Raw genomic sequence first — 19,885 nt, forward strand, 5'->3', positions numbered from 1 at the left:
ACTAATTAGGGAAGAGAGGGAATTCAGAAACAAAGGAAAAGCAGTTAAGCAAGAAAAGTAATGATAATAGTTCAGTGGTAAAACAGAATCCTAGTTCCTTCTCAAGGGATATACCTAACAACCTGATGCATATCTTTGAGCTGTTCTGTAGAAACTAAGATTCCCAGCCCCCCAACCCAAGTAGAGAATGGCGACTACATGCTAACCACAAGCATGTAGAACCCAGACTGGCTAGAACCACAAGGTTAATGATAAAGATTCCTGTGATAAACACCACTCTGTTACCTTACCACCAACCAATCAGAAGAAAGTCATGCACCTTGCAGCTCTTACCCCAAATGCTGCCTTTAAAAAAACTCTTTCCTGAAAGCTATCAGGGAGTTTGGGTCTTTTGAGCACGAACTGCCCATTCTTCTTGCTTGGCACCCTGCAAATAAATGCTGTACTTTCCTTCACCACAACCCGGTATCAGTAGATTGGCTTTGCTGTGCAGTGGGTAAGCAGACCCAACTTTTCCTTATTCTGTTCCCAATCACAGGTATTGTCAGCATTGCACTAAGCAACAGCCCTTCTCAAACCTTTCTTCCAAAGTTGTATTTTATTTGAAATGCAAACAATAAAGGTGGGTTTTGTTGTGTCTGAAACACAACATTCATATATCATAGCAAAGCACAATCAACTGTTTTAATTTGTTGCTGAAGAAATGACACTTGTATTTTCCACCGTTTTATTATAAAAATCAACATTTCATTTGTTACAACTCAACTTATTGTAATAATCAAAAAGGGGATTTATACAAGGTATTTTTATACAGCTTAAAATTAAAGCACTTATTTTACAAAAAGGGGGAAGTGAATAGTGGACAGAGGCTGACCAAATGTTGGTCATTAAAATATAAATACATCCTTGCAAAGCACCATCGTACCAAAGTCCATGAACAAGAAACACCAGCTGACTTCAAGACAATGACGAAGATTAAAGCTTAAGAAAAAATTTAAAAACACAGAGGATAAAACATCTGAAAGCAGCACCAGATCCTTCACTTGCAAATAAGGCTAGTCCAGCTTAAGCGTCTCAGTATCCTCTTTACTCTTATTATAATAAAATGTCCTCAACTAAGCCCAGATACTTAATTTCATATAATGTTAGGTTTAATCAGACTTTCTTTGCTTTATTTTCTTTTTAATATTCATATTTAGGCATTGATATTTAGAGTCATATACATAGAGATCTATCTATCTATCTATATATTTATGTATACCCCTGCCCTTATATTTGATTTAAAAAATTTTTTTAATAATTAAAATTCTTTCTTTTAAAAAAAGAATGGACAGTTAAGCAAAAGCGCATTGTATAATTCTTTGGTGTTAACTACTGGGCAAACCCTAAGTAATGGGAAATCTAAAAGTTAGTTTTTGTTAGGGCTATATTCCACTTCTGAGTACAAGATATCACTTAGTTTATAATTCTACCTGTAAAGGCATGATGATTTTTTTCAGCAATAACTTAAGAATGGTTTAAGAACGCCTTATGAAAAAAAAAAAACCAAAAACCAAAACCAAAACCAAAAAACCAGTAAAGTTTACCTTGACTGAAGAAGGATGAGGTCAGTAATTTCATTCTAAATCATCTAGATTAACCGAAGAATCTACCTCCCTCTCCGCTCAGGTATAGGCTTAGTTTAACAAAAGGCAGAATCCAATCAAACAAATATCCTGAGTATATGGTCCACAATTTAAAAAATCTTTTAAAATTATAACAGTAAAATGTTATGCTTTAGGGTCCAAAGTCCTTTAAAAGTTTGAGAATTTCAAAAGCTAAGTTTTGAGCCTATTGTGAAATGATGCAATCCCAGAAGTCAGAAACCAACCATATGCTACTAGTACTTTGTAAAATCATCTGTTATTTCTCTTGGTTCATTTTAGGTTTGGGATAAGGAAAGGGGTACCAAATAAAATTAAATTTCTTGAGTTTAAGAATTTTGAGAACATGTTTTAAACAACGCTTGATTATGATACTTCTTTAAGACTCAGTCCATGTCTACACTTAGTGTACAGTCTCATTTATTGACGCTCAAACATTTGTCAGCCATCTGATAATCACATACTCATACCCACACTCCAGACATACTATTCATGTCATTATTCAAAATGAAGTACTGCGCTTATTAAAAGTTTGACATACTTGGGGGGGCGTGAAAAGGCCAAGATTTTTGTTTCTGAATCTTGTTAGATGTGTAACGGTAATAACCAACATGCTGCTTTTATGGCATGCAAATCAATGAAGTGGCAAGTTTCCCCCTGCAAGAGATAAAGCAATTTTAAAAACTACACTTTTAAGAATCTAGTCGAGGCAAAGGATTTGACAGAGAAACAATAGCAGCAGACCTATCGCAGAGCCAGGTTTGCTTGCTTAAGGCAAGCCTTTCTTTTGTACCAAAAGTAAGTAGTCTCTATACTATGATTACTGCTATCAGGTCACATAAATATACACAGTTCATTAACAGGTAAGTCACAGCTACTAACCCTACATGAAGTATTCTTCACTAATGAGCTTTTACAGCAAAACAAAAAAATTTTCCCTCCAAACTAACTGCTACCTAATAAGGATGGTGGCTATTTTTATACCTTAACAATGTCTTAATATCAAATGAGTTGGTTGTATACAAATGATTGACTTTGGAGTATTTTTAAATAATGAAAATATACAATCCTCAATCATCTTAAAATTTTACTGCTCAAAAGCCTCCACCCCCAATTATTGGCCTATATTAGATGAAAATGTAAAGACTTCATTTCTAAATACATATCAACCCTTTAGAATAGTTGTTCTCAAACTTATTGAAGGGTCAGATAAGCTCTCGGTGGTACATCACAAAGTATTTTTATATTAAAATTAAAATAATAATTTTCTGCTAAACATATACTATCTCATGATATGCTAGTTAGAAGAGTTATAGCAAGTGTCAGAGGCATAACAAAATTTCCTGAAAGAAAAATTAATATTGAGAAAATTCTATGCCTTAATTGTTTTTTACATTGTGAATATGCCATCATCTGATATAAGTAGCAAAATCCTTTGGGCCACTGTTCAGAAAACCAGGGCTCTGAAGGAGCCAAATTCAAGATTATAAAAGTTCAGAATTGTAAAAGACCACCTTCAGTGAAGAATAGCTTACTATAGGGCACAGAAAGCATGCTATGCTGAAGTTCAATTCTCAGATAATTTTAATGACATCAGTAACTGGGCATACTTCACGCCATACAATCACAATGAATACTTCTGCATTTAAGGAATATAATGAAATTTTATTCATTGCCCCCCAGCATGGATAATGAATCTAGCAATACTCCAAATTCAAAACACTTTTTCCCTTTTTCCCCTGATTTGTGCTCTCATATATTAATTTTTTATCTTCCAATTAAAGATCTTGTGTTTAACAATCAAGATAGTCTACTTTTAAGCTTAACTGTCCATATAATCTGAGGGTCAATAAATCTTTCCTGAATTTTGACAATTCTCTCATTGAAAGGTACTCCCCAAAATGTTAAGAATCCATCTCAAATACCAAGAAAGAGGATTCTGAGATTAAGCTGAACTGCCTTCAAATAATTTCAAACAAATTGGCACACAAATTAGTATTTTGCAAGAAGAGGCCATTGCCATCGCAGTACAAACACTTGAACTGAGATATAACAAGGCAATATTCTTCTTAGTCCATTATAGTGCAAGTTTCCACATGGGAAGCCCACCAGATAAAGATGCACATTAAAAAATGTAAACATACAGAATTCTCAAATTTTAAGTGATACCCAGTTATTGCTAACCTTTCCATCTTCATTTGAGCATCAAGCGCCCTTGCAACTTCAATGTCCATTTTGTTAGAACTTGAGCACTTTGTTCCATCAACAGGAAGAGTTAACACTCGTCTGACTGAAATGCAAGATACTAATGGATTACCATTTATTTATATGCAAAATCAAGTGCACCTGATTCATATAAGGTACTCCCAATAATCTAAGCATTACTCTGAAACCGTGTTTTTTTCTCTTTAAAAAGATTACTTAGGTATATTTTTTAATTGCTTAAAACAGTTAGTTCACCTCTACCAAACTTCTGAATCCCTTCTTCCACTGTTTTCTCTTCGGTCCTGAAATCCAGAGAGGCCTCAACAAAACAGAATTAAAAAAAAAAAAAAAATCATTCGATAACAACTGACCAACATCTGTTAAGGTAAAAATACATTAGCTTAAAAACACATTCAACTTTAGCAGAGAAATTCTGGAAACATGTAAAAAGCAGGAAACCAACTTCTGGCAAGGTGGCAGAGCAGTGCTAGAATCATTCCACAGGTCAGCCCTGATAGCTGAAGATGAAGCAGCCCCAGTACCACACAGGTCAGGCAGATTACGTAAGAGCCTTCCAATATTCCCCTCCACCCAAGTTCTGACAGCTGAGAAGTTAATAGTTTGCCTTCTCATGTAATCCATATTGTTAAATTTGTTAAATCGTCTTAATCCATCATGGAATAAGAGAGAAGACACATAAAAAATATATGAGGTGATTATAAGAATAATTCATGGATAATTTGGAAACAATCTAACATTCACATTAGGTAACAGAAAGATATTAAACTCATGTCACACATTAGAAGAGGTACGTATGTAGAGATCATTCTGAGAAAAATTGGCCTAAAGAACATGAAAATGTCACCAACAGTTAATAAAGGGAAAACCCAACGATAACAAAAAATTCTCTTTTTAAATAGATTGTCTCTAACCGGAACATATTTAAATGTTTTACTAGGAAAGATACATATAAAAATGATTTCATATTGTGATATTATATGCTGAAAGTACTGCAAGGATATATGATTAATTTACAACAAAAACTTAATGGTTAAATTTGTAACTCTTAAACATTGTCTATATGTGTTGTAAAAAGACATTTTAATGAGCATTAAAACAATCTTGGAAGTAAAGAGGAGCAATAAACATGTCTAACCTTTGATCATTATGCGAACACAGCAGTCCAAATGAAGAGCTAAGCTGACTGGGGTATGGAGCTAGTAGAAATATTAAAATGAAACCTTAATTTAGAAAACTCCATTTTATCAATCCTCAGATAAAAAACTGTGAATAAATTATGGCATTTTGGCAAAATACCCTACAATACTGCTAGGGGAGGAAGCAAGGTGAAAACACCCAGGGAAGAAAATTAATATATGACAGAGGGGTGAGTTTTAAGGTAGGGACAGAAGACTTGCACAACAAACGGCCCCATAGCATCTTACCAGACAGCTGATCTCTCCCACAACAGCAGCACCCCAAATGGATTTTTATAAATATCTATTTTCCTCGATAAAATTGTTGGATTCCTAGAGAAAACAAAGCCCTTTATCCAAAGTTAGTATTAATTCTTTTTTTTTTTTTCCCTTTCATTTCTTAAACCTGCTGGCCTTCAAATGTTAGTTAACATGAAGGCCATTTGGCTACTTCCAAGTATCTATAGTTTGCTGCTCTGAGATGGACTTTTTTTCCTTTTCTTTTTTTTTTTTCTTTTTTTTTGGTATCAATAAAGCCCAGACATTCCTGGTCAGTGATGCCTTTATTATTTATTATTCCTGCTTCCTTTGTACTCAGTCACTTCACTGGGTTTAAGGCATGCTTTGTGTATTTAGTTTGCAAAAATAAAACTTTTAGTACAAATTTATTTTTTATACAAATTTTTATGGCACAAGCAGCAAATGTGCTGTTTTAAGAAAATATATAAATATCTTTTCCTTCTGTACAAATATCTCCAGTATGCCCTACCCCATTTATAATTTTTATCTGTACATGGTCTGCCTCACCCTTCTCGAAGAGCTCCCCCCCCCCTCCAGATCCCAACCGCATTCGTGTTTACACTTCCGTGTGGGAGGCAGTCAGAGGAGGAGGGCCCCTCCTCAGGAGGAGTCCGTACAGGGAGAGGGCGGCGGTGGGTAGAGGTGATGAGGGTAGCTCCTCTCTGTGTATGGAGAAGGCGGGCAGCTTTCATAGTTCTCTTCTGCCGACAAGTACTGGCTTCGGGGCGTGGGAGGCGGAGGCACAGGCTCTGAGTCATAGTTCAAGTCACTAGTGTAGCCCTTGGCTGTGGCCACTGAGGTCATTATTCTCCGGCTGGGAGCGTAGTCACTGTCACAAACATCTGTGCTGCAGGGTGTGGTGGGCGGTGCAAAGTGCCGGTAACTGTGCGGCCTGTAGCTGGCAGAGGGAGAAAACCAGGAGAGGCTGAGTCAGGGTTATGGAGAGGTGGTTTTCTCTATCAGAATACAGAGGTATTAAACGCAAACCTCACCTGCAAGACAATAAGCTACCACAATTTAAGGCTGCACCAACCAAGAGGCAGTTTTCAATGGCAGATTGGAGGAGGAAGATAGCATGTGTTTCATATTTGTAGATAAAATGTGATTAGAGGCAATTAAAAGTGGACAGAATGGGAATGCAGAGGTGAACCCATTCTAGCCTCTGGGTGTGCACTTGTATCTTTAAGTTACCCTGTATCATAGAATAAAAATGAACTATTCAAAGTTGTATTTAATGGTCATCTTTGGAAAATCTCTCAGTTATACATTTTGGATTTAGTCTATATAGTGGACCTCACCAATTTCTGCCTCTCCATGATCTGTGAGAAGAATGGGTCTTTATTATCTTACATTACTCAAACATGTTAGCATTCTCTCAATACTCCTTAAATGATCTATGATTTACCTGATGAATAATTTAATGATGTCTGAAGACTTCACTGTCTCTTTACAACTCAAATACTGTACAAGCCAGGCTGAATTTTGGTAGACAGCCTAAGGAGCTTATCTATCCCATTATTATTACTATCAGCAAAGGGAAATTGCTGTGGTTTGGGGGAAGAAGTGTTGATTCCCTGTATGTAGACAAGCATATTGTTATAAGAGTGGCTCTAACTGAACATCAAAATGATAAATTCTAGGTATCCATACAGGACCAGTGAATTTTCTAATATGTATTTCAGAGTCCTAATTTATTTTTTACACTTTTTAAGCTACCTTTTCAAGTAATCTATAGCTGTTAAGTCAAGTTTGTAGCGTGGCTAACTAAAGAAAAAGGCACTGGAAAGAGAGAAATGTACTAGTGAAAATAAGAGCTGACAAATTGCTGGCTTTTCTATCATTTCTACTTCTATCTGTAACTTCTTATACCATTCATAGTCTAAGTATAGTAAAGCTGAGTAAAGCTGACCTTATTTCATATATACCTCAATCAAGATTTATTTATATGCTTTCCCATCAGACAAAATGACTGCAAGAGTAGGGCAAGAGCAAGTGTAAAACTGAAGTAACGATTTATAAAATACCTAGCGATACAGAGTGCCAGATAACACCTCAGGATAAAAGCCATGTGAGGCCAAGCCCTCAGTGGTATGAAAAGAAATGGCTGCAAAAGACCAAAAGTTACATGACCTGCCAAGCAGGTTCTCAAGCATTTTTACTACCAGTACTGACATGATGTCATAGTATTTTTTAGGTCTTATCTTTCTGTCCAATCAGGTGGTGAGCCTTGGAGAAATTTCTTGGCTCTACATTTAAAAGGCCCAAATTCCATTTTCATGGGAGAAAAAAAAAAAAAGAGGAGAGAACGAAAGGAAATAGAATTAACAAAATTCTTTTAAGTTCCACAAACTTTAAGTTAGACAAAAATTTCAACAAATGATAAAAAGTTTCACTCTGAAGAAATAAACTGGGCTTAATTTGAGATGTTGGAAATGGTTAAATAAGAATTGTTTTTGATGCAATTATGTTTACTTGAACCAAACAGGGTTTTATTCCATTTAAGGAAATTAATTTTTTTAAAGTAAAATTTTAGGTCTTTCCTTTTTTCAATTTTCAGGTTTCTGCCTTTCTATTTGGCTTTTTAGAACAAACCTGTGGTAGGGAAAGCAACATTTACAATAAAACATAAAAACAATCAGTTCAGAGCCTAGCCTATCTTATCCATAAACTGAAATGAGAATTGTGAATGAGATACTATAAACAATTTCCACTTGCTTTCTACACATCTATAAGGTTATATATATCAGGGCAATCTGACTGGAATGCTAGAAAACACCTGATCTCGAAGATAATAGGCACTTGAGGGATGCCAGTAAACACTGGGCACTAAGTGAAGAGAGAGTGTAAGTTTCTGACTTTCTGCTGGCCTCTCAAATAAGACGAAAGACGACACACTGGGACTTAACTTGCTCATGCCTATGCTCTACAGCCTCACGAAGCAGCACAAAGGCATAATCCCCCCATTTCTGGCTTACAAACACATTTCAGTTATTTTAGTGAGTCATGATTTATTCCATGCAACTATATGAGAAACTTTTCATTCCAGATTGTAATAACATATGTAAACAAGAGGTGAACTTAAGCTTCTCTCAACTTTTCTCAAATTCTGTTCCCTTAATACTCCTGCTGTTTTAGAGTTCTCATAACACTCCCAACCTTAGTTTTATCCCAATATTCCACTGAAGACTATCAATCAAACCTAACCTCAGCAGTAACCTATTTTGCAATCAAGTCACTTTGGGGGGTAACTTCCTTAGAATACTGCCAAAGCCTGGGGGCTCTACCTTAATACTTTAAAAGACAGCATTTTTGACTCTCTTTAAAAAACGTATAGGGCCCTGAAGACCCGAACAGACATTTCTCCAAAGAGGAAATGCAGGTGGCCAACAGGCACATGAAAAGATGCTTGACATTGCTATCATCAGCAAAATGCAAATCAAAACCACAATGAGGTATCCCTTCACACCTGTCAGAAGGGCTATCATCAGAAAGAACAAAAATAACAAATGTTGGCAGGATGTAGAGAAAAGGGAACCCTTGTATACTGTTAGTGGGAATGCAAATTGATGCAGCCACTGTGGAAAACAGTATGGAGGTTTCTCAAAAAACTAAAATAGAACTATCGTATGACCCAGCAATTCCACTCCTGGGTATATATCTGAAAAAATGGAAACACTAATTCAAAAAGATATGTGCACCGCAATGTTCCCAGCAGCATTATTACAATTGCCAAGATATGGAAGCAACCTAAGTGTCCATCAACACATGAATGGATAAAGAAGATGTGGTACACACACACACACACACACACACACACACACAATGGAATACTATTCAGCCATAAAAAAGAAAGAAATGTTGCCATTTGCAATAACATGGATGGACTTGGAGGGTATTGAGCTAAGTGAAATAAGTCAGACAGAGAAAGACAAATACCGTATGATATCAATTATATGTGGAATTTAAAAAATACAACAAACTAGTGAATATAACAAAAAAGAAGCAGGCCCACAGATATAGAGAACAAACTAGTGGTTACTACTGGGGAGAGAGAAGTGGGGAGGAGCAATTTAGGGGCAGGGGAATAAGAGGTATAATCTTTTAGGTATAAAATAAGCTACAAGGATGTATTGTACAACACAGGGAATAGCCAATATTTTATAATAGCTATAAATGGAGTATGACCCCTAAAAATTGTGACTCACTATACTGTACACCTGTAACTTATACAGTATTGTACATCAACTATACTTCAATTTTAAAAAAGTATAATGCCCTGAAAGAAAAGGATTTGTGGTAGGGGCAATATCAGCATTACCAAGACAAGATGCCTGTTCTCTCTTGGTGACCATCATCTACTCATTCAAGGCTACAGCAAACTCACAACTAGAATACTTGCTTCTAATAAATACTGCGATTCATGCTGGAGGAGGATGTGTATTACCTGTAGGACCTATGAGTGGAAGGACTGTTTGAAGAATAACCAAATTCCATAGTGTAATGTGATCGCTCTGTGGCCGGGGATGGCGGAGGGTTCAAAATCTAAAAGGAAAAATAATCAAATTATTGAAATAAGAACAGTCTATTCCAGACAGAGACTATTAGCCTTTTTTCAACTTCTTTTCCTTCATCTCGGTTCATATTCCTTTCCATTACACTAGTAGCACAATCCTGTTTCAAAGAATTGACTTAAAATAGTACTTCAGGACTGCGGCTCTCCACCCCCCAAGACACAATTTCATTATGGCTGAATAGCACCAGGTGATGAGAAGGAAATCTGTAATCTACAAGTCACTGGTTTAAGTGTAGCACAACTGGGTTCTGAGTTTTTAAAATTATAAATGTTTAGAGAAAAATTACTGACTTAGGAGAAATACCAGGTGTGCTTCTTCTCTTGGGAGGTCATGGAATGAAGGTCCTTAGCCTCTCAGGAGGTACTACTCAACAGTTCTACTTTTACCCAGTATATGAAATTAATGTCAGCGTTTTCAAATATGCTGGTTGCTACACAGTAAACTTAAAGAAAGATTTCTAAGTGCTCACGTGGTGGTAATTCCTTTGAGCCTTATATACCTAAATTCTGTACTAAAAAACTTTTTATATTACCATCGCTGAGTACCCACATTTAAATAAACTAAAAATCTAAGATCCTGTTTCTCTTAGTATTCAAAGTGAACAAAGGAAAAGAGACTGCTTACTGCAGGGAAGTAAGTGCCTTTGGTGCTTGAAGAACTGCTGGACGATGCTCCCGTGACATGAGCTCGGTCGTAAGGGGGTCCACTGCTTCCCCCCATGATACTGAGGGAGCTTATCATTGATTTACCTCGAGACATTCCTAAAATGAAGGAGGATAATACTGAAGTTGAATAAGATCTGTAAAAACGCATGAAATAATTTTATTCAGTACTAGAATTACAAATACCAAAGGTCAAATAGTTTGGCTTTAAAACAATTTACGCCCTCTTTTCCCAATAATAATTGAAAACACTTAATGGAAAAGAGGAACAAATGTTCCCTAGAAGTGGACACTTCCATTGAGAGCTGGCCTAGAACAAGGCCACGAGTAGCTCCCAGCCCTTCCTCTTCCCCAGAATGGAAGCAGAGCTCTTCAAACTGAGAGGTTTTCAACCTCTTAGAGGATCTGAGAAAGAAAGAACTGTGGAGAGTGGAGGCTGCAAAGCAGAGCAGACTAAGTAACAGATCTCAAAAGAAAACTAAACCCATTTTTAAGGGCATAAATTCACTGCACGGAAGATTATTGCTTTATCTACTGGATGCAAATGTTGTTGGAATCACAACTATAATGCTGAAGAAGAAATTCCATTTTTTCAAAGTGACTTCCCAGATTCCACTAACAAAGTGAGGTATGGTAACAAGGAATCATTAACAGTTTTAGAAATCACATGTTTCCTTAGAATTAACATCCAGAATAAGTCCTTATTTTCACAGGGCTCTTGGCCTGGTATCTCTTTCTCCATATTTATTACAAGAAAGGCTTCTTTTCACTGAGGGTACCAAAATGCATTGAAAAGAAAGCTGGGGCTTCCCTGGTGGTGCAGTGGTTGAGAATCCACCTGCCAACGCAGGGGACATGGGTTCGAGCCTTGGTCCGGAAGGATCCCACATGCCAAGGAGCAGATAGGCCTATGCGCCACAGCTACTGACCCTGTGCTCTGGAGTCCGCGAGCCACAACTACTGAAGCCCGCGCACCTAGAGCCCGTGCTCCACAGCGGGAGAGGCCACCGCAATGAGAAGCCCGCGCACAGCAACGAAGAGTGGTCCCTGCTCGCCGCAACTAGAGAAAGCCCCCACTTGCAGCAACAAAGACCCAACGAAGCCAAAAATAAATAAATTTATTAAAAAAAAAAAAAAAGAAAAGCAAGCTGTATGTCCCTAGAGCAATATGGTCTCTCCCAAGTATAGAACATCTGGCAACTTGGCTATGTTTGAACAAACCCTACTCCCACTGTCATCACCTAAGTTAGGAGAAAACATAAGACGATATATACCTCCCTGCTCTCACTCAGGTATTTCTAAATCTCTGTTTGCTGAAAAGGAATCTTCATCCATTTTTTGCCCGCCTTTAATTCCTGGGCTCAGTAGTACTGAGGTCTCTTGGTAGTGAACCTAAAGAATTGTGGTTTATGACTCTTTTCACCAAATGACCAGTTGATTCATTTTCAGTAGAGCACATCCAGAAACGCAGTATATGCAGTAAATGTATTATATATAAATGCTTGTATGTACATATATTTGCTTTATATCCTTTGGCAATTTCTACCAAACCATACCTAAGGACTTCTGTGTTAAGAGAAGGCGCTAAAAGTAAAAGAGAACATTTGTTCTTATAATTGTTTAAACCCAAAGCGGTCTACGTTGAAATAGACTGTAGGCAGTATTCTGTCTGTTTCCATGATGGAAACGTGGCAATCTTGCCAGGACCCAAGACTTGATTCTCAATGGATCAGTCTCAGCTCACCTGGAAGAGATCCTGACAAAGAGCTTGGGTGTGGCACATAACCAAGGGGCACAGAAGCTGGTCCATGAACTACATAGTCATTAGTCATGGTTTCCCCATCGCCCTTCATACGTGGACACAACATCCTCTGGCAAATAAAGTATATGGTTCCAGACACAAAAATGGTAACAATTACTCCAATAACTGAACCAACTGTATTGGTGGCCTGTGGTGCTGGCTCCTCAGTTGGATCTAAAATGGGAATGCAGTACAGTTATATAATGGAAAAACAACTGTAGGTTCAAACTAGTAATTAAAAAGAGGGCTTGCAAGCAGAATGTGAGGCTGATGAAGACAACTCATAAACACTTTTCTCTTTTATGAATACATATACATCATGCCCCATGGATATATACATAAACGTCATTGTTAGGAATCAAAACTTAAGTGAAAACAGACATAGAACAATACATTGGGAAGTATAATTGTAAATCAATAACAAAAATGTTAATTAATAGATTTAAACACCATTAAGAAGCTTAAAACCACATATATAGATAAAATCTATCCTACTTCATTCTGTATATCATAAAAATCAATATGGTTACTTTGGAATTTTCAGAGAAAATTTTTGGGTCAGAAGGGATGGACCTGGAAAAGTCATCAAATGTTTTACCTGGAATGGTAAAGAAGCCAAAATCAGCTCTGAGCTTGATTTTAGGTCTGAAAAGTGACGTTTAGGCCTGGTGAAGAGAAAGTAGAAGCTACAGATGAGCATTAGCTCTCAGGCCCAATATACTGCTGCCTTAAGGGTGAGTCTAGTTGCCTGAGGGCAAGGAATGTAAGGTCTCTGATACTTGAGTACCCGAGGACTCAGAAAGAAAAGCCAGAGCATGAGATGCCCATGGCATCTACCTTCATGGAATCCCTGAGCTATCTGAGGCTTTAGAAGCAGAGAGCATCAATATTAGAGGTAGAGGGAAACAGCAAAAGGGCTCATCAGATTCAGAGCATTACTCTTCTATTCAGAAGGAAAATCCTTCCATTCTGAATAGTCAGACTATATTTCACAATTGCAGATCCTTTAAAAACCTTCCTTCTGCTTCATCTTGCCTCAAAAGCGCCCATCCACACAGCTAACTCACCCTATGATTAAATCCAAGAAATGAGAGAAAACAACATCACTAAGTTACATAATATGTAGGAGCTGCCAGTCCCATATTACCACCTATGGACTCTGAGGCACAGACTCCTTAGTCCTTGTGAGCAACAGCCCATCTTTCTCATTCTTTTTCAGCGCACTGGCATTCCTCTCTAACGCCAACCTTCAAGAAAGAACATTTACACTCACCATCTCCAATTCTTAGTCTCTGGGTCACATCTTAACTCACTGAAATTAGACTTCTGTCCTCACCACCACAATGAAACTAGTCTGCAAAGGTCAAAGTTCTCCTATTTGCCATAGTCAATAAACTCTTCTTCTCACTGACATTTCTATGCATTCAATATTGCTGACTCCCGTTTTCTTCTCAAAAATGCCTGATCCTTCCAAGATACCACTCTCTCAGTTTTACCATCTGATTATTTGTTCTGTTTCCTCTTGTCGGCTTCATTCTCTTCTGTCTGCCTCAAGTGCAGGTGCTTCCCAGAGTTCTGTCTACCACCTGCTATTTTCCTCCGCTGCTTACTCTCCCCTAGGAGATCTCGCCTACTGCCTCAGCTGTAATTAACATTAATAAACTAAAAAGCCCATCTCTCTTGAGCTACAGACCCATATAGTTAACTTTCTAAATAGCTACAATAGGATACCCAATGGGCAACTTTAATGCAACATAATCCAAACTGAACTCGTAGTCACCATCATTTGTCAATGTTTCCTAGAGTCCAGGGGTAAGGTAGATCATAAATAAATGATGGCACCTGTAGCAAATTAAAGGAATTTAAATTAAATTTAAAACAAAAATAAACTAACTAAAAATCTACATCAGCTAAACATGACATCCACAGTCAAGATAGAAAACGATACTTGGGTTCTTAGTCTCTGCCATATATTCTAGTTTATGACTCCAGTCACTCAATGAGGTAACCTGTGAGTCAACCTAGACTTATCAACTCTAAGTGGTTACCAAACCCTTTTTATTCTATTTCTGGAATAACTTTGAAACCTATCCACTCCCTCCTTTCCACCACCACTGCTCCCCTTGATTTAGACCTCCACCGTCTTCTGCTGGAACTACAATAGCCTCCGAAGCATTTTAAAATTATAGGCTGCAAGTCATTAGACGGTAAAAACAACTTAGTGGGTTGAAACCAGCATTTTGAAACAGGAAACTTCAGAATGCGTTCCACACAATATAGGTAAATATTGTTGTATGACACTTTCATTTGTGTGTACTCACATCTTTGTATTCCTCTTGATGTGGTCAAAAGATTTTCAAATCTAAAACCAATCTAAAAAATTTCCCTGCCATAATCTTATCACCTCCAATGCGTCCGCTTTACAGCTTTCACAATTATGTAGCCATGCCAGTCCTTCACTTAAGTTTTTCAATGGCTCACCATTATTCTGGAATACTGTCTAGACTCTTTAGAGGAAAAGCAAAATCCTTCGTGATCTCACCTTTACATACGCTATCTCCAGCTGACACCCCTCAAGACAGGAGCCTGTATTTTGGCAGTCCAATTTACATGTAACTTCTCAAAGGTGCTTGTTTCACTCTGGTTTTGAGCAGGACAGGACAGTCCCTCTGCCTGGAATGCAATCTCTCCACTTATCCGCATAAGTAACGCTATTCACTGACCAACACCCACCAACCTTATGCACCATTTTTCTAAGACGTTTTCCCTGATGAACCCCATCTTCATTCCTAAAGATTTGACTACTCTCTTCTTTGTGCTAATCCTTGTATAGAGCTCTATTATAGCACATTTAATATCACTTATCACACTCCTTTATCAAGTACCTACTATGAGCCAAGCTGTATGTTTTATATACAGTAAATCATTTAATTTTCTCACAACAGCCATGCTAAATATTATCTTCATTTTAAAGATGGAGAAACTGAGGCCTAACAAGAGCAAACAAATGCTGGTAAGCGGTGAAGTTAGAATTCAAATCTATCTCTGCCTGGCTTTTTTGTTTGTTTGTTTGTTTTTTCATCTTTTTTTTTTTTAACATCTTTATTGGAGTATAATTGCTTTACAATGGTGTGTTAGTTTCTGCTTTATAACAAAGTGAATCAGTTATACATATACATATGTTCCCATATTCTGCCTGGCTTTAAAATCCCTCTTCTTACTACTACCTCCAACCACAGAGGACTTTGAGAACCTTGGTACAGGTACCATGCATCCTCAGCACACAGTAGGTATTCAGCACATGTTTGCTGAATAAATGAATAGTTTCCAAAAATTTTAGTGAGTCTCCCATTTGAATTTTGTAAAAATACCAGCTTGAAGTCTTTGTTAAGATTAAAGAGCTTTAAAATGAGTTCTGTCTAAACTCCACAAAACCAGGGTAGGTAGACCTGGCTTGTGTTGAATTCCATTCAGAACTGTTTGTCAATTTGGGATATATTTTATGTTAGGACATTAGTCAGTAGTTATGAACCCTAAAGAAATACAGGTTATTTAGCCTAAGGTCTCTAGACCTAGGGGTGTATGGTGACTCAAGTATCCCCAGGCTGCATTTTAAGGAAGCTCTTAGAGTCACTGAGAGAGAGACTGGTAGAAAATTACCCAGAAAAAAAATGGGAGATTTTAAACATGGACCAATGTTCAGAAACTCTTAAGTTTAGACCACTGATTGATTTCTACATATCTAAACTGAGAATTTCCTAACTTTAGTTTTGGCAAAACAATATTCTTTTCTGATGCTTTACTAAATGTTTCTGTGAAGATTTTTGTACATAAGAAAACTACTGTCTTTAAGAAATTATTAAATATAAAACGTAAGAAATCCCTGGTACAAATAACTAACTTAATAACTTGTTTCTTAACAAGGAAATACTGGTCGTAAGTGAACCTCACACATAAAGAAAAGGAAAAGTACTTTAAAAATTCTCCCTTAAGAGTAATAAACAAGATTTTAGTCATACTTACAACAATCCAGTTCATCTGATTTGTCGCTGCAATCTAAATTATGATCACATTTCTTGTGTTTTCCAATGCACTGACCATTGGCGCAGCGGAATTGATCAATTAAACAAAGCACTGAGGAAAAAAATGCAAATAGTTTTCTTATTTTTGCTACCATGTAAAGGTAAACTCTGGCAAAAGTCAAAAAGTGCTTTCTGGGTGCAAATGAAAAACAAATTAGACTTTTAGAGAAAACTTACAAATTATTCTCTGGGGATTTCCACTGGTCAAGAGAAAAGAGAAGACAAAGGAATCCAGCACAAATTTTCCTATTTTGTCCCTTATGCTAAATTTCATCTTTCACTAATAATTCTGTCAAGAATTAAAGAATTCTACATGCATTTCTGGACACTAAAAATTTCCAGAGAATTTGTTTGTTTTTTGTTTTTGTCGTGGTTGTTTTTTTACTGTGTTAAAGGTTAGCAGATAAAAGAAGAAAATATGAAATTATTTTACGTTGTAATAAATAAATCCACTAACTGAGAGCTCACTGGAAACAAGGACTAGTTTTACATACTGAAGGTCTAATGTTTTGGCCTCATTTCTCAACTTGCAAAGCTTATATAAACGTGTGTAAACCTTACGCATGTTAAGTGAATTAAAACAATTTAGAACGTGCTACTATGTTTAGAAATAATAAAGTCAAATACACTTGAAAAACCCCAAATCTACCACTGAATGAGCCAAAGCAATACTCTGAATTTCAAACAACTTAATTGAAAAAGGACTCCATAACCAGGCCTAGGGGTTTCGGATACCTTCACAGCTCTTCTCATCTGACTTATCCTGGCAGTTGGCATCTCCATTGCATCTCAGGGCACCGTCAATACACTGCCCACTGGCACACTGGAACTGGGACTCTGAGCACACAGGACAATTGAGCTCATCACTGTGATCTTCACACTCAGTAAACCCGTCGCACCGCCAAGCCACAGGGATACAGTCAATTTCTCCCGTGAAACAAGTAAACTGCTGAGGAGAACATGTTGGGGGTTCTTCAAATGAACAAGGGGGAGGGGAGTGACAAAAACACAATCATCGTCACACAGAGGTACAAACATTTACACCTGAGAGAAGCCCCTTTAATAATTAGCATGTACAAAACACTTCATAATAGATAAAATCTGTAAAGTGTCTCACCGAATCAGAGAAGAAATATAATTTTTACAGTACACTTCATTTAGATGCACTAACTTGCAAAACTATTAAGGCAGAAGTTTTCTCATATACTATAATTCAAGTAGGATTACTGTATTTGCAATCCGTTATAATCTCACACATTAACCTAGGAATCATCACTATAATCATCGACCTCCAAATATTTTAAAGTTACCTTAGAATTCATTACTTTTCTAGCCCTGAGGTTCTCAAATAATGGTCCACAAACCCCTGGGGGTTCCTAACCTGCGACCTCTTTCAGGGAATTGACAAAAACTATTTTATAATAATATTAACATGTCACTTGCACTGGTGCCACAAAAGGAATGGTGGGTAAAACTCTTGGCACCTTAGCAGATTCAAGGCAATGGCACCAAACTGTACTAGTAGTCAATGCATTCTACATAGTCACATACATACGGGGTGGGGGGCATTGGGGAAGCCAGTTTCATTTAAGAATGTTCTTGATGAATCAGTAAAAATATTAATTACATTAAAATCAATTCTTTGAGTACATGTCTCCTCAATACTGTCTGACAAAATGGGAAGCATGTATAAAGCTCGCTCGCGTTGCATACCTCAGAATGATGGTTTCTTAAGGGAAAGCATTCTGAGCTATAAACGCAACCTAAAATGGGACACCCTTCCGATGTGAAAGAACAACTGACAGATAAACTATCGATAGCTGCACTTGGGTATTTGGCAGGAAGTTTTAAAAAAATGAACCAGTGAGTCAATTATTTCAAGGAAAACAATAGCAAATCGTAACACTGTACTTCTGTGGCAAATTATAACACTGGAACTTTCAATCAGAAATTATAATTTTGGAAGACCTATATCCAAAACTGTAAACTTGACAGACTCCTAGTACTTAAATATTTTTATGATGAGACTGGTGGTAATATTAATGTTATTTTTTTCGATACTGTATAATGAAACGCATCAAAATCTGAAGATCTGGGAATTTCTGAGTGGAATTCTAATATTTCCAAATGACCAAGGTGTAAGGTTACAAAATAGTGCATGGGTAAAATATCCATTCTGAGCACAAGATAAATTAACAGATTTCAACATAAGAGACTATGAAAAGTGAACTGATATGGTTTCAAATTCCACATTACAACTAAACCTATAGAAAACGACCACTTGTCAAGATTTGGTGTAGAATTCAAGATGAATGTACATAATTATTTGAAAAGGCTATGTTATAGTCCTCCATTTTCCTCATATCTGTATGAGGCCAAATTTCTTCATGTACTTCAACAAAACTACGTACTACAACAGACTGAATGCAGAAGTAGACATGAGAATCTAGCCCAACATTAAAGAGATTTACAAAAATGTAAAAATAATGCCACATTTCTCACTAAAATGATTTTGCTTTAGAAAATACAGTTAATTTTCTTAACAGTTTTAACTTGAGAACATGTAAAGGTTTATTATTGTTATTTTTTAACAAATATTTTTTAAAGTTCTTGGTTTCAAATCCTACTAAGGTGAATACAGATAAATATAACCTATGCAAACAAAAGCTCTCCTCAGCAGTTCTTTAAAATGTAAAAATATGCTGAGACCAGTTTGAGAACTGCCATTCAATCTGAATTCCTTTGTTTTGCAAATGAAGAAACTGAGGTTCAGAGAGGCTAAGTGATCACCAAGGTCAAAGAGCTTCCTATGAACAAGAGTGATTAAAAAAAAAAAAAGAGGACTAGAAGGGCAGTCTCCTTACTTTTAGCCCATTGCCTTTACTACTGTACCACTAGCCCACTGACTCCTTTTAAAAACTTATCTGTTAGTAAATTCTCTAGAGAACACAACTTTATTATATGACTATGGATCAGAAAACCTTTTATCCTTAAAATAGAGAATACTGGATAGAGAACAGAGATTACAAGTGAACATTTTACATGGAGGATTTGAGGGATTTTTTAGAGGAAATTTGAGCCTATTATGTATAGAGCACTCGAACAGATCATGTGGAGAATAAAAATACATAAAATATGGTCCATGTCCTTAAAGAGCTTTTACTTTGGTTGGGGCTAGGAACACACTAATGAATATAAAACAAATGATTATGTAACTCTGAGCTGCATGGTGCTAACAAGTGCTACAATTCAGAGAAAGGGACAACAGTAACCGCTAGTGAGGGTTTCAAAGATCAGGAGGAAGACTCATCAGCTGCACCTTGAAAACGAGAGATTGAGGATGCGTAGGCAAGAAGAAAACATACATCCCTGAAATACCACAAGAAAATCCGCAGAAGCAAAACAAAACAGAACATGTCACA

At 36.9% G+C, this 19,885-nt stretch overlaps 1 protein-coding gene across 1 annotated transcript in view; it reads right to left on the reverse strand.

Annotated features, from left to right (window-relative positions):
* Positions 1-4,910: 4,910 nt before the first annotated feature.
* Positions 4,911-19,885, reverse strand: part of LRP6 (LDL receptor related protein 6) — a 179,495-nt gene continuing 164,520 nt past the window's right edge. The window contains exons 18-23 of the mRNA XM_068560706.1: positions 17,199-17,435; positions 16,405-16,515; positions 12,325-12,555; positions 10,543-10,679; positions 9,789-9,886; positions 4,911-6,242 (exon numbers count right to left, since the gene is read on the reverse strand). Of these exons, the coding sequence (XP_068416807.1) occupies positions 5,945-6,242; positions 9,789-9,886; positions 10,543-10,679; positions 12,325-12,555; positions 16,405-16,515; positions 17,199-17,435 (1,112 nt within the window). The 3' untranslated portion in view covers positions 4,911-5,944. The remainder of the gene's footprint in view (positions 6,243-9,788; positions 9,887-10,542; positions 10,680-12,324; positions 12,556-16,404; positions 16,516-17,198; positions 17,436-19,885) is intronic.

Source organism: Eschrichtius robustus, chromosome 13 (genome assembly GCF_028021215.1).
Source record: "Eschrichtius robustus isolate mEscRob2 chromosome 13, mEscRob2.pri, whole genome shotgun sequence".
Taxonomy (NCBI): Eukaryota; Metazoa; Chordata; class Mammalia; order Artiodactyla; family Eschrichtiidae; genus Eschrichtius; species Eschrichtius robustus.